This window comes from Boleophthalmus pectinirostris, unplaced genomic scaffold (assembly GCF_026225935.1).
Source record: "Boleophthalmus pectinirostris isolate CB_2022bp ecotype Guang Dong unplaced genomic scaffold, ASM2622593v1 HiC_scaffold_20, whole genome shotgun sequence".
NCBI classification, from domain to species: Eukaryota; Metazoa; Chordata; class Actinopteri; order Gobiiformes; family Gobiidae; genus Boleophthalmus; species Boleophthalmus pectinirostris.
In genome coordinates, this window is record NW_026571153.1 from 6,790,810 (window position 1) to 6,804,384 (window position 13,575).

The window sequence follows — 13,575 nt, forward strand, 5'->3', positions numbered from 1 at the left end:
AAGTATCTTGATATTATTGGGTCCATTCCGAGCTATTGTTCGGGAGCAGCGGCTCTACTCCAAACTCTTCCAATGTGACTGATGTCCACACCCCATCATGTTACTTGAATTCGTGAAACACAAACTTTTCCACTTGAGAAGTGTACGTTAACCTCCTCGGACCCAAACTCCCATATGGTTTTATTAACTTCTCTTTGTTATTTGGGTTGATGAGAAAAAACAAAGAATTATTTTTTTTTATATTTTTATATTTATGTTCACATATGATAAAAACCGCAACAGTCTAACTTTTCGATATTATTTCTCAATTTAATAATGAATTCGGTGTTACAAATTTGAATGATATTGAACATGAAAGGACAAACCCAACAGTAGAAAAGGTAATCGAAAAAAACAAAAGAAAAATTCAGCCACAGATAACAAATGTCAATATCTTGTGTGTCCGCCGTTTGCAGTCGTCGTGGCATAGAAGTGATAAGCGCGTTGATTTCGGGCCATCGGAATCGCGTCCCACTCTTCCAAGAGAGCAGTACGAAGATCAGCGACAGTTTTCATTGTTTCATAACCCACGACTGATTATAAACAAAACAGTTTTCGCGTACAAAGTTTTTTTACTCAAAATAATTTGGCATTTAACTTTGTTGCGTTTTTAATGCCTCTTAGTGTATAAAATATTCATTTTATGTTTTAATCATTTTGATGGAACACAATTGGCCTGATTCATTAGATGGTTTCCACAAACTGGCTCACAGCATTAGAATTGTTCGCTCGACAGTAGGCAGGTACTTTTTTTAAATTTAACCAATCGCTGCTATTTGGTCATGTATGTAATGAGCTGCTAACGGCACTAACTGGTATATTAAGCTTTTCCCAAATCCCGTAGGAAGAAGGGCAAAAACGTCTTTCCCCTTGATAAAATTCACCAAAAATTCACTTTGTTCCAGCTTTAAATCTTGGGAATCGTCGCCAACACAAAATGTATGGCTCTTTGCTGGATGGCTGGTGCCCGGACTCGCACTTCCAGGGATTTTGCGAATCGTCTAGTGTATTCTGATTCCTGACCTAGTCGCTGGAGAGAAATAAAATTGAGCGGAGGCACTAAGTGACACCAGCCTGGCTAGAACACAATAAAGTCACAATTGAATAATGATTTGAAAAACTATTTATTAAGCGCCTGAACAACCCAAAATGTGTTGGGCATATATGTCCGTATATGTAAATGTCCTCGGTGCACTGTGAAACTTTTCTAATGGCTGGTCTGCCCCGTTTGTCACTATGAGAGGAATTGCTTGGCCATGAATGTTTCACAGTTTGATAAACTTATCTGTTCAATCACACCTTTTCCTCTCTGCCTACAGCCCTCACACTTGACTGCTCCTCATTACTGTTTGTCCTTGTGTTACCGTGAAAAGCGCTATATAAAAACAATGTATTATTATTATTATTTATTTTTTATTATTTTTAATGTTTCAAACCAGTGCTAGAGGCAAAGGAAAGTAACAAAAACAAAATGTGATGTAAAGTAAGTGGCTTTTATCAAGTAAAAGTAAGTAAGTACAGTTTTACCTTTGATAAATCAAAAATTCCCAATACGCCTAACAATAACTGTAATGGGATAAAGATAAATCAGAGAAAATACAAATGCCCAAGGGCCGAGCCAAACTCGCAATTACAAAAGGAAGCAGAAAAGTTTCATGGTGCACTTTTAACCTAGTCTGATTCATCAGCCAGTTTTACTTCATTTCACTTCGTACTAACCGTCTGACCTCGCAGCCTTAGATTTCGTTTGCTCGACGGTAGGCAGGTACTTTTTATCATTTAACCAGTTGCTGCTATTTGGTCGTGATGTATGTAATGCGCCACTAACAGGGAATAACGTCTTAATAACGATAAAATTCACCAAACATTCTCTTTGTCCCGGCTTTAAATCCTCGATCTTGGGAATCGTTGACAACACAGAATATTTGGCTACGTTCAGACTGCAGCCTGGAAGTGACCCAAATCCAATTTTTTTGGCCCCTATGTTCCTGTATCTGATCTTTTAATGACAGTCTGAACGACACAGACCCGATTTTTTCAAATGTGACCCAGGCCACTTCAATATGTGCTCCTAAAACCGATACATATCCGATCTGACGTGCTTCTTCAGTCTGAACGGCAAAAGCACATTTATCCACCTACACGTTATCAACAAGCCACAAACGTCACTATTCTGCGCTGAAGTAGGCAAAAATTGTTAATGAACTCCGTGTCATTGAAGCGAAGCACATCACCACTCACCACTCTTGGCTACGTCTCCACATCCACACGTTCCTTTTAACGAACGTCGCTGCCACTGCCCCACAAAACGCCACGGCAAAAAAACTCGTCCTTCTCCTTCTCAATCTCCTCTGTCCATGTTCTGGCTCCAGTACAAGCCGAACTTTAAAATCTCCAGGTGCTCAATGCTCGCGTCCATGTTTGGACAACTTCCGTAAACACAGAACACGCTCGCTACGGTTGACGTCGTCGTGTCTCCAGTGCACATGCAGGATATTTTTGGGCCGTTTAATGTTCACACTAGAGTCACATACAAGTCGCATTTAATTGGAAATGTGAACGACCTCGCAAAAACATCGGATTTCACAAAAAAATCCGAATTGAGCGTTAAGCCCTGCAGTCTGAACGTAGCCAACTGGCACTTCTGAGGTTTTTGCGAATTCTGATTCCTAACGTAGTCATTGCAGAGAAATTAAATTGAGCAGTGGCAACTCTTTTTTTCCCATTCTGACTAACAGAACTGACCTCAATAGACCTGTTTCGATGACGTCCGCGAATCCAAAACTTACCTATTTCCTCCAACTCTGACACAAAAGGTCCCAAACCCCTCACCTCACACACGTCTCGAGTGCTTACATCTTCTCCAATCAGACACACCGAGCGCTGCAGCCTCTCGCTCTGCTCTTTGTTGCCATGGTTTTCTGGTACATTAGCGCCAGAAGCCACTGAACCGGGCTCTCCTGTCGCACAATGGCGCCCGCTGTACTTAGGCTCAGTGGCGGAGCGTTTAGAGGTGATGTCGCCACGGTAACATGAGAGTTTCGGGGGTCATTAGAAGTCCATTTGCTTTGGCGATAACTGGGCTCCCCGCAGAGATAATTCACAAGGCTGTATGCGTTTAACCGTGGGCTCAGGGCTCGGCCTTTGTGTCGTCTGACCTGAGAAAAATATAGTGTTTGTTCAGACGTAATATTACTGTAAGTGCTTGTGTTTATTGTCGAGTTTACTGCAGGAAAACGTCATGCAGTGTGAGTAGAAAATTGCTAAGAAATTTATTATTTATTTGTATTTCTCTTTTGTTGTTTTGTTTTGTCATATTACGCGTTTTTCTTACCTAACTTATAATGTTGTTTCCTAATCAAAAACGCACTCAGAGTTGTGTTTTGTTTCATTCACACATGTTTAACACACAAATCCTGCATATTTAGGCTGAGTTCTTCTCTCAAAACACTTGTGATGCCATGTGGTAATACAGGAAGTGCTCCACTGTGTTTTTAAACTCCACACACCTTCACTAGAATCGTTTGGATGATTTCACACCTGGAAATGACGATCTCTTCTGAACTAAAGGTAAAATGGAGCTGTTCACTTGAAAACTACGGCTTCATGACATCACAAGGTGGACCAGAGCATTTTGAGCTTTGGAGATGTAGACAATATGTGTGAATGAAACGAAACACAACTTCAGATATATTTTTGGTGAGCTGACAAAATTATAACAGTGGTCCCCAACTTTTTTGAGCCATGGACTGGTTTTATATCTGACAATATTTCACAGATGGGTAGAGGGGGGGCGCGGTGCCTCCTGTTTAAGTCCTGGTTTAATTCTGGTATTAGACCATATTTTAGACCTGGTTTAGACCTGGTTTAGACCTGGTTTTAGACCTGTTTTAGATCTGGTTTAGTCCTGGTTTACTCCTGGTTTTAGTTCTGTTTTAGACCTGTTTTAGACTTGGTTTAGACCTGGTTTAGTCCTGGTTTATACCTATTTTAGTCCTGGTTTAGTCCTGGTTTTAGTCCTGTTTAAGTCCTGTTTTAGTCCTGATTTTAGACCTGTTTTAGATATGGTTTAGTCTTGGTTTAGCCCTGGTTTTACTTCTTGTTTAGACCTGGTTTAGACCTGTTTAAGTCCTGTTTTTAGACCTATTTTAGTCCTGGTTTTAGTTCTGATTTAGACCTGTTTTAGACCCGGTTTAATTCTGGTTTAGAGGCATGGCCTACGTGACGTACGAGAGGAGGCACAGTCTCTGTGTATCGGAGAGAGGGTTCATGCTTTCATGGCCCGGTACTGGTTCGCAAACCCCCCAAAACTAATTTTTTTTAATTAATTTGACAACATGGCTAAAAAAAGACACTCTTTCACTGTGCTCTCATTTTCAGCATCATGGACAGCTACACTTTGGGGGAAAAAAGTAAAACTTAAAGTCCTCTTAATAGATCTAAAGCAAAGAGGTCAAGTTTTCTAATCACATTTTTAAAGACTGGTATAAATGATTAAAGGTTCTAACACTTTGCTGCTCTCATGCAAAAACTGCCCAATAATTCTCACTAGTTATGTAACATGTGTAACTATCGCTCAGGACATTTCAGTCCACAACAAACTTCATACACTGTGCCCATATTTATCATTGTATTATCAGTGAAGTATGTGATTATGAGGAGCCTGAGTTCATTTCTGATTCTGATAACCACAGGGCTCTGCTCTAAAACTCTCTGTTTTATGTCTTTGACCATGAAAACTTAATGAGATCTGAGTGACATTGTGGAGGATTAGTTGTGACATAAACGACGAGTAATGAACAACACATTTCAGTATAAGGACACACATTATGCAAAACAGACTTTTTTGAGTATTTAATGTTTTTTGTTGTTCTCTCAAACACAAACGTTTACATGAGAGCTTTAATTCCAAATAAAAATCATTTAATTCTGAATAAAAATGAATTCTGCTTTAAAAAGACCATGAAAATATGATTATTTGGAATTAAACTTAATTCTTAACTAAGTGGGTGGTTTATTCTGATTTTAAAGCTGAATTAATTTATCGCTCGATCATGTAAACGTTTGTTCTTCTTCCTGTAATTCCGGTTGTTCAGAGCATGCTCGTTGGGTCACTATTCGATCCAGCTCCACCAGTCCTGGCTTTGGACTTTCAGCCACGTCTCTTTGGATTTGCGAGCGGGATTCGGGAGTGGGCTGAGGTAGAGCAGATGTCGACTCAGTTTGTCTTCTTCCTCCCTTCTCCGACGCTCTTCCCTTCTCCTCCTCAGCTCACAGACGTAAAGTGTGATGAGAGAATTCTCCAGCTGCTGCTTCATTCAACATCTGAACGACCACGAAAAAAAGTTTGGATCGTGTTTGTGTCCGTGGCGTAACGACAAACCGAGATGACAAAAAACCCGGTAGCAGCTGAAGTGCGTGTTTTCTTCTGGTCGACATAAATACGTTCGTGTCTCTGTCCAATCAGAACCCTTCTTGACGTTGAATGAAATTAAATAAAGGCGATTTAACTTGTTTTCCATGTAAACCTCAATTCATAATTATAATTTCCATGCAACCGAATCTGAACTATTTAATTCAGAACAGTTAGTTCGGAATATACTTTATAAAGGCATATATTGTTTATGTACTACGCGTGCAAAAAGAACATTAAAGTAGAACTTGTTTGGAGCACACACATCGGGGAAAAGCATATGTCGCTGCTAAAAATATCCACTCTTAAGCACCCATTGTTGTAAAGCGTGAAAAAGGCCCATCTCCGGCAGTCATTTCACACTGTTATATGCACCTAGTATTTTCCCGTGCAAAGGTGCAGTTTATGGACAAAGTTACAGCTCAAATGGAGGGCTCTTATAGCTCATAGTAAGTGCCGTGTGGAGGTAATAGTACAAAATGGTCTGACAGGTGTGAAGTCATGCCTGCTATAAACAACGCACAGGAATAAGTAAAACCTGACATGTGCTATTTGATATGCAGGTGTTTTAAAATACTTTCGGGCACCTGGGATTTTATGTATTTAAAAATATGCGAGGAATGGAAAGCACAAAATGTAAATGTAAAAAAATCGATGCTGCAAGAGTGTGAAGCGGTTTAAAGATGGATAAGATCAGTGGTGTAGTGGGGATTTTTTAAGTGGGGGTATGCGTCATTGGTGTGATATTGGTGACCTCATCTCTGTAGGCACCTCATTCCCCTCTGTTATCAGCCCCACCACCTTCGTGTCATCGGCAAGTTTGACCATGATGTTCTGTGGGTGGGACTGCAGTCGTGGGTGTAGAGCGAGTAGTGGAGTGGGCACAGCACACAGCCCTGGGGGATGCCGGTGCTGACAGTGCGGGTGGATGATGGTGGGGACCCAGTTTCATCTGCTGGGGACGATTGAACAAAAAGTCCTTAATCCAGGAGCAGGTGGATGGTGGGACCCCCAGGTTAGCCAACTTGAGGATCAGAATATCTGGTATTATTGTGTTAAAAGCTGAGCTGTAATCAGTGAAGAGCATCCTGACATAGCTCTCCCGTTTCTCCAGGTGGTTCAGCGTAGAGTGGAAGGCGACAGTTATTGCATCCTCCGTGGATCTGTTTGACCGGTATGCAAACTGATGCGGGTCTAGAGTGGGGGGGGAGACAGGTAAATGGTCACATTTTTCTATAGCACTTTTCCACCTTCAAGGCACTCAAAGCACTTTACAACAAGGAACCACTCACCCATTCACGCATCAGTGTACGCAGACACTGTGGGCAAGGTGGGTTAAGTGTCTTGCCCAAGGACACAACGGCAGCATTCATCTGTGGGAGCTGGAATCACACCAGCCAACCTGTGGGTCAGTGGATCTGACCGCTCAACCTATGACGTTTATGTTGAGAGCGGGATTCAAACCACCGACCTTCAGATCAGTGGGCGAATGCTCTAACAACTGAGCTACTGCCGCCCACAGGCTTTGATGTGCCTCAGAACCAGTTTCTCGAAGCACTTGGTGATGACTGGGGTAAGTGCTGTGGGGCTGAAGTCATTAGGGTCGGTTGTGGATGCCTTTTTTGGGACCGAGATGATGATAGTAGATTTTAAGCAAGCTGGAATGACTGCTTAAAATCATCATAAAATCAATAAAATCTGGAACTCTGAGTGATGAGCTCAAAAAAATGCCCAAATCTGAAAATGTTGAAAGGAAGATATAAATAAATGATTATAGCTGAGTGTGCAGAAGAAGGAATTGAAGTGAATTTGTCATCTGAATGTAAACTATAACACCTGGAGTAATGTAACGTACGATTAGAAGAGTCTGGCAGAAGCACATTATTGCTTTCATGAATATATTGATGTATATTTTTATCAGGACATTATATTTGTGATGATTGATGTAAAATAATTGTCTTTATGTATCTGTTGATTGTTGTTATTATGTGTTTCTCTGTTTGCTCCATTTTGGTCCATTCTCAGACTGACTGTGAGCGCCCTCTGGTGGACAGAACGCAGAACACAGCCTTGACGTGACAAAAATTTGAAAGTAAAAAGAGAGAGAGAAGGGTTTTCTCAAATATTTCATGACACTTTATAAAGTTGTGGTCCAATACACATATAACACCCACACACATCTCTCACTCTAGATGTGGCAAAGGAGAAATTGGCTTTTAGGTGGAGATGAACAGCAGACTGAGGTCCTGTGTTGCTCTCTCGTCTCTGTTGGTTCATTCTCTTGTGAAGTGTCTGTTTTTGTTTCTCCGGTGTAGTTTTGTCCTTTGACTGGACCAGTTTCTGTCTCAAAGTGTTTGTAGGTTTGAAATAGTCTGGGATCTCATGGTGTCTGAAAATCCTTTGTAGTTTTTCCAGAAACACCAGCCATGTAAGGAATAGATATGACCTTTCTTCTGTGTTCTTATTCTGCCGCTTCAACAGCCACTTCACAAGAGGATGAACCAACACAGACGAGAGAGCAACACAGGACCTCAGTCTGCTGTGCATCTCCACCTAAAAGGACCTCAGTCTGCCGTATAGACACTTATCTTCATCCAGACACTGAATTATGGCTCATGTCTGCACTCTTTTTATGTCAAACTCCACTATTAATATCACTTTTTTTGTTCAACGATGTAAAAATATATGAAAAATGCTGGACTGTTTTACAGCGAGGAGAGTGAAGAGGAGCAGGGCTGAGGGAGGAGGGTTTGTTTGTTGTTATGACGAACAGAGAAACCATCTTCAGAACACCGCAGACTCCAGGACTGATCATTGTATCCAAACAAGCTGTCAACACCGCATCCGTTCCTTCTGATTCTTCTGTAAGACACTGATATATAAATGACTCCACTCCACTGGACCTCCCAGTAACAGCGACCAGTCAGACCAGTGGAACACAGAATCTGAGGCCAGTCGTCAAATCTGTCCTGATGATCTGGATACGGCTGCTTCTCTGTCACACGTGTCACCTTCTTGTTGTTGTCAGACAGTTTGAGTTTTCTGTGAGCTGTGTTTGGATCCAGAGTGAGATCACAGAAATCTGAGGGAGAGAAGACACAACACAGCAGCAGTTAGTCCCCTGTCCACTCTCATCATTCCAGTCTTCTGTTTGTCTCAGATTTATGTGAGTGTAAAAACATTTCCTTTCACAGCCCCACACCAGTCTATTTCAGATTATTCTCAGTGTAAATCTGGATTTTTCTGGAGTTTGTTGGCGTGGGCGTGGAAAGGAATAAAGGACACACACTCACCTGGGCCAGGTAGGAGGAGAGAGGTTGGTTGGGTAGCCATAATTTTTAATGCTATTGCTTTTGTTTCTGGTTTTACGTTTTCAGTACAGTATTCATTTTTACAATATTCCTGCTCTCGGTCCATATACGCACGTTGTCGCTGTGAACCCAGTCAATCTATATGTTAAACCACCATAAACGCATACTGGATTCAGCCTCTTTTGTTTTATATTGCATTCAGAGCGTCATAGCTTTTACTGAACTCAATTCTACCTCTCCACAGCTACCAGGAAATACAGGTATCATATAGCCGCTATAGTTCTGATGGGGTTTGGTGATCCTCCTCCTTTGCTCCTGCAGCAGTAGTTCTGATGGGGTTTGGTGCACACAGGGGCTGAGACATGTGGCTCTGTGTTGCAGGAGATTGTTCACAGCTGCTGTCCTTTTGCCAGTGTTTGTGTGAGATCTGCCGTTGTTCTGGCGATGAGGAGGACTGACAGCAGAGGCACAGCTCAGAGGAGAACAGGGGACTGGTTTAAATCCACTGTCTCCAGAAGAAGAATGAAGATCAGTGTTGTACATGTTTGAGCTGAAACATGAGTGCAGTTCCACAGCTCCAGACTGGGCTCTTCAGGATCTGCTTTAAGACTATTGCTGATAATAAAACTATAAAACTGGACACTAAACTCTGAGGACAAAAAAATCATAACTGTATTTGCATTTATTTTATACTCACTCTTCCACGGGCAAACTGTTAACCAGTGAACACCTGCAGGCTCCAGTCTGAAGGAGAACACACATGTTTCATTACTGTGGCTCATTAAGACTTTACGTTTAATCTGTTCAAATGGACTGATTCTTTATGACACTAGTGTTTATGTTACAGTTCCCGCTTCAAAGGAGCCACGGTGTGAGGACAGGTCCATACCTGAGAGTGTCCAGTGTGCAGTGGGGGTCCTCCTGTAGAGCACACAGGAGCTTTACTCCTGTGTCTCCTGGATGGTTGTAGCTGAGGTCCAGTTCTATCAAATGGGAGGGGTTAGACCTCAGAGCTGAGGCCAGAGAAGCACAGCCTTCCTCTGAGAGCAGACAACCTGACAGTCTGAGGACACAGATTATTGGAATCAGTCCATTCATTAGAAACATTCAACCCAAATGAGACAAAGAACAAGTCCCATATCTTTATGTGACTTTATCAAATGTGATTTTCCAATGCAAATACCAACAGGTTATGTAATAATAGTGAAGAATATGAACCCCTCTGACCTGAGCTGTTCCAATTTACAGTGAGGACTCTTCAGTCCAACACACAACATCTTCAGCCCCGAGTCCTTCAAGTCATTGAGACTGAGGTCCAAGACTCTCAGGCTAGAGGACTGGGAGCTGAGGACTGAGGACAGAGCTTCACAGCTTCTCTCTGACAGGTTACAGCCACTCAGTCTGGAGACAGAAAACACTGTTTATGTAGAAGTTGAATCAAACCATCCTCTGTTAAACAAAGGAGACTCACAGAGCTTTGGTGGAGGCCTTGACCACTGGCAACAGCCTCACAAGAGCCTCCTCTGAAGCAGAGTATTTCTTCAGCTCAAACTGGTCCAGATCTTCTGATGACAGTAAGATGAAGGCCAGAGCTGACCACTGAGCAGGAGACAGTCCACCTTCAGACAGACGTCCTGATCTCAGGTACTGTTGGATCTGTTCCACCAGAGAACGATCATTCAGTTCATTCAGACAGTGGAGCAGGTTGATGCTCCTCTCTGCAGACACATCCTCACTCAGCTTCTTCTTGATGTACTCAGCTGTTTTCTCATTGGTCTGGGAGCTACTTCCTGTCTGTGTCAGCAGACCTTGTAGAAGGCTCTGACTGGTCGACAGAGAAAGACCCAGGAGGAAGCGGACGAGCAGGTCCAGGTGTCCATTTGGACTCTGTAAGGCTTGGTCCACAGCTGTCTGATGAAGATGCTTTAGTTTTTTTTTCACACTGAATGTTGTAGACTTCTGGGTTTTCTCTGACAGCAGGTTGATCCCAGTGCTGATGAAGGTCCGATGGACGTGAAGAGCTGCCAGAAACTCCTGCACACTCAGATGGATGAAGCAGTAGACCTTGTCCTGGTACAGGCCTGGCTCCTCTCTAAAGACCTGTGTGAACACTCCGGAGTACACTGAGGCCACTGCAGCGTCCAGCTCACACTCATTCAGGTCACTCTCGTAGAATATCAGGTTTCCTTTCTGCAGCTGCTCAAAGGCCAATTTTCCCAGAGACTTCACCATTTTCCTGGTCTGTGGACTCCAGTGTGGGTCTGTCTCAGATCCTTCTTCATACTTGATGTTCTTGACTTTGGCCTGAACCACCAGGAAGTGGATGTACATCTGAGTCAGGGTCTTGGGCAGTTCTCCTCTCTCTCTACTTTTCAACACATGCTCCAGGACTGTGGCAGCGATCCAGCAGAAGATCGGCATGTAGCACATGATGTGGAGGCTTCTGGACGTCTTGATGTGGGAGATGATTGTGTCGGCCTCGTCTCTGAACCTCTTCCTGAAGTACTGCTCCTTCTGCGGGTCAGTGAACCCTCTGACCTCTGTCACCATGGAGACGCATTCAGCAGGGATCTGATTGGCCGCCGCGGGTCGTGTGGTTATCCAGAGGCGAGCGGAGGGAAGCAGGTTCCCCCTGATGAGGTTCACCAGCAGCACGTGCACTGAGGCGGACTCTGTGGGGTCGCTCAGGGCCTTGGCTTTGGTAAAGTCCAGAGGAGGTCTGCACTCATCCAGACCGTCAAAGATGAAGAGCACCTGGAGGTGTTCAAAGCTGCAGAGTTCTGCTTGTGTTTGACTAAAGAAGTGACGAACAAGTGTCACCAAGCTGAAGCTTCTCTCCTGCAGCACATTGAGTGCTCTGAAAGTGAATGGGAACAGCAGCTGTATGTCCTGGTTGGCTTCACCTTTAGCCCAGTCCAGACTGAACTTCTGAGTGAGCACTGTTTTCCCGATTCCAGCCACTCCCTTTGTCAGCACTGTTCTGATGGCTCCATGTGTGTGAGCTGGGCCTTTAAACATGTCTTCACATGTGATGGCTGTCTCTGCTGGGCCTGGTGTCCTGGAGGCTGTTTCCATGTGTCTGACCTCATGTTCCTGGTTGACCTCTGAAGACCCTCCCTCTGTGATGTAGAGCTCTATGTAGATCTCATTCAGAAGGCTGGAGTTTCCTGCTTTAGCGATGCCCTCAAACACACACTCAAATTTCTGCTGCAGATCAGACTTCAGTTTACGCCTATAAACTCCAGAATAAGTCCCTGAATGAAGACAACAGATACAGACCTGAGTCTCAGAGAAGATAATGACTGTGAGCACCTTGTTAAATGTGTTAAATGCTCCTACTGCTCCTCAGACACTCAGCAAGCTCCTTCTGCTTCATCCTCCTCAGGAAGTTCAGTGTGATCTTCAGAACAGCCTCACTGCAGCTCCTCTGCTCTTCATCCTCATCCTCCACAGGATCTAAACTTTCTGGCTCATCTGTACTCAGAACCTTGTGGAGCTTCTTCAGCTCCTTCTGGACAAAAGTGAAAATGTCCTCCTCCAGAAGCTGAACAGACACATTATAAACAACACAAATGCAGTCAGTGTCAGATCTGTGTGAAACAAGCTCTCATTCATCTGAACATTTCCAAACTTTAGTGAATGACAGACCTTAAATATGGAGTCCAGCTGTGTGTGATGGTGCTGACCACTGGAGACCTCTGGACCCGGCTGCTCCCCTCTGTCACAGAGACACATGAAACATCATTATTATTTATTATTTATATATTGTTCTTATGATCAATGCTTTTGAAAACTCACAGCTCCTTGGCAAAATTAAATGGATGTCCCATAGACCAGTCACTCCTGAGGGACTCACAGCTGGGACCAGGTTCAGACGGAGGATGTTTCTGGTGGATCCTGAGACACAGAAGAAAACACACTTCAGTCACAATAAAACACATGGGACTGTTCTGACTCAGGTCAGATACTTCAGGAGGTTCTACAAAGTGTTCATGAGGCCTTCATCACAGAAGCTTCAGTACGGCACATTCAACAACAAACACATCCAGTTTAGATATTTTTAAAGTTTGAAATATGGAACAAAGAACAGACTTATGTGTATCATTCTGATTTCAATGTGATTCTCTGTGAACTGTGGACCACTCCTGGACATGTTTTTATTTCATTAAAATCACATCACCTACATTATATCCAAATGTATGTTGACATAAAGTGGTGACGTTATAAGGTGTTGACTTACTGTGGACCATGTTCTCTTTTAAAATCAATCCCTCCATCATTAGAGCGATCACTGTTCAATGAGTCGGCGCTGGTCCCAGGAGCAGGTCTGTGGACACAGATGGAGCAGTGGCTTCAGTCTGAGCTCTGACATGGAGAACAGTGGTGGAGCGTTATAGATGGTCCCTTACCTCTGAGCTTTAGGGGGGTGAGTGGTTTCAGAGGGAGGGGCTCCGTCCTCTCTGTGCTCTCTCTGATCCATGCTCTGTTCAATTGCTTCAAAAGGAAAAACACACAAAACCAAACAACACTAATGTTTAAACATGTCACAAATGTTTCTCTCCTCAACACACACATTTGTGACTCTCGTTTGTTTTCTTAAGTTGTTTACAATGAATATAAATGGGTCAGTCCATATGAAATCAGCCACCCTCCCCTATGAGCCAGATCAGACTTGGCTGAAAAAATTTCTAAAATCACCAAATGAAAGAATCTCAAATTTTAGCTCAGTCCCTTGAGTTGTTCCTCAGTTATGGACGGTTGAAATTTTGGGGCCATGCTCATTTTTTCTGAAGCCTTAATTTATAATCATGT

The 13,575-nt window shown here is 43.1% G+C and overlaps 1 protein-coding gene across 1 annotated transcript; it reads right to left on the bottom strand.

The window, feature by feature from the left end:
• Positions 1 to 8,157: 8,157 nt before the first annotated feature.
• Positions 8,158 to 13,247, bottom strand: LOC110158790 (NACHT, LRR and PYD domains-containing protein 3-like). Its single transcript, XM_055156718.1, has 10 exons — positions 13,173 to 13,247; positions 13,004 to 13,090; positions 12,562 to 12,660; positions 12,412 to 12,481; positions 12,103 to 12,307; positions 10,235 to 12,017; positions 9,991 to 10,164; positions 9,653 to 9,826; positions 9,461 to 9,507; positions 8,158 to 8,534 (listed from the first exon to the last, which is right to left on the bottom strand). Exons 1-10 carry the CDS (start codon positions 13,241 to 13,243, stop codon positions 8,158 to 8,160), a joined length of 3,087 nt encoding a protein of 1,028 aa, XP_055012693.1. The 5' UTR covers positions 13,244 to 13,247.
• Between the last annotated feature and the right edge of the window lie 328 nt (positions 13,248 to 13,575).

What these genes read in the sequence shown, in the direction of transcription:
- LOC110158790 (XM_055156718.1), bottom strand. Translation starts at nt 13,243, where the DNA reads ATGGATCAGAGAGAGCACAGAGAGGACGGAGCCCCTCCCTCTGAAACC. An exon ending in AAAAGAGAACATGGTCCACA is followed by an intron (nt 12,661 to 13,003) that starts GTAAGTCAACAC and finishes TCTGTGTCTCAG; the next exon opens with GATCCACCAGAAACATCCTC. An exon ending in TGCTGAGTGTCTGAGGAGCA is followed by an intron (nt 12,018 to 12,102) that starts GTAGGAGCATTT and finishes GTCTTCATTCAG; the next exon opens with GGACTTATTCTGGAGTTTAT.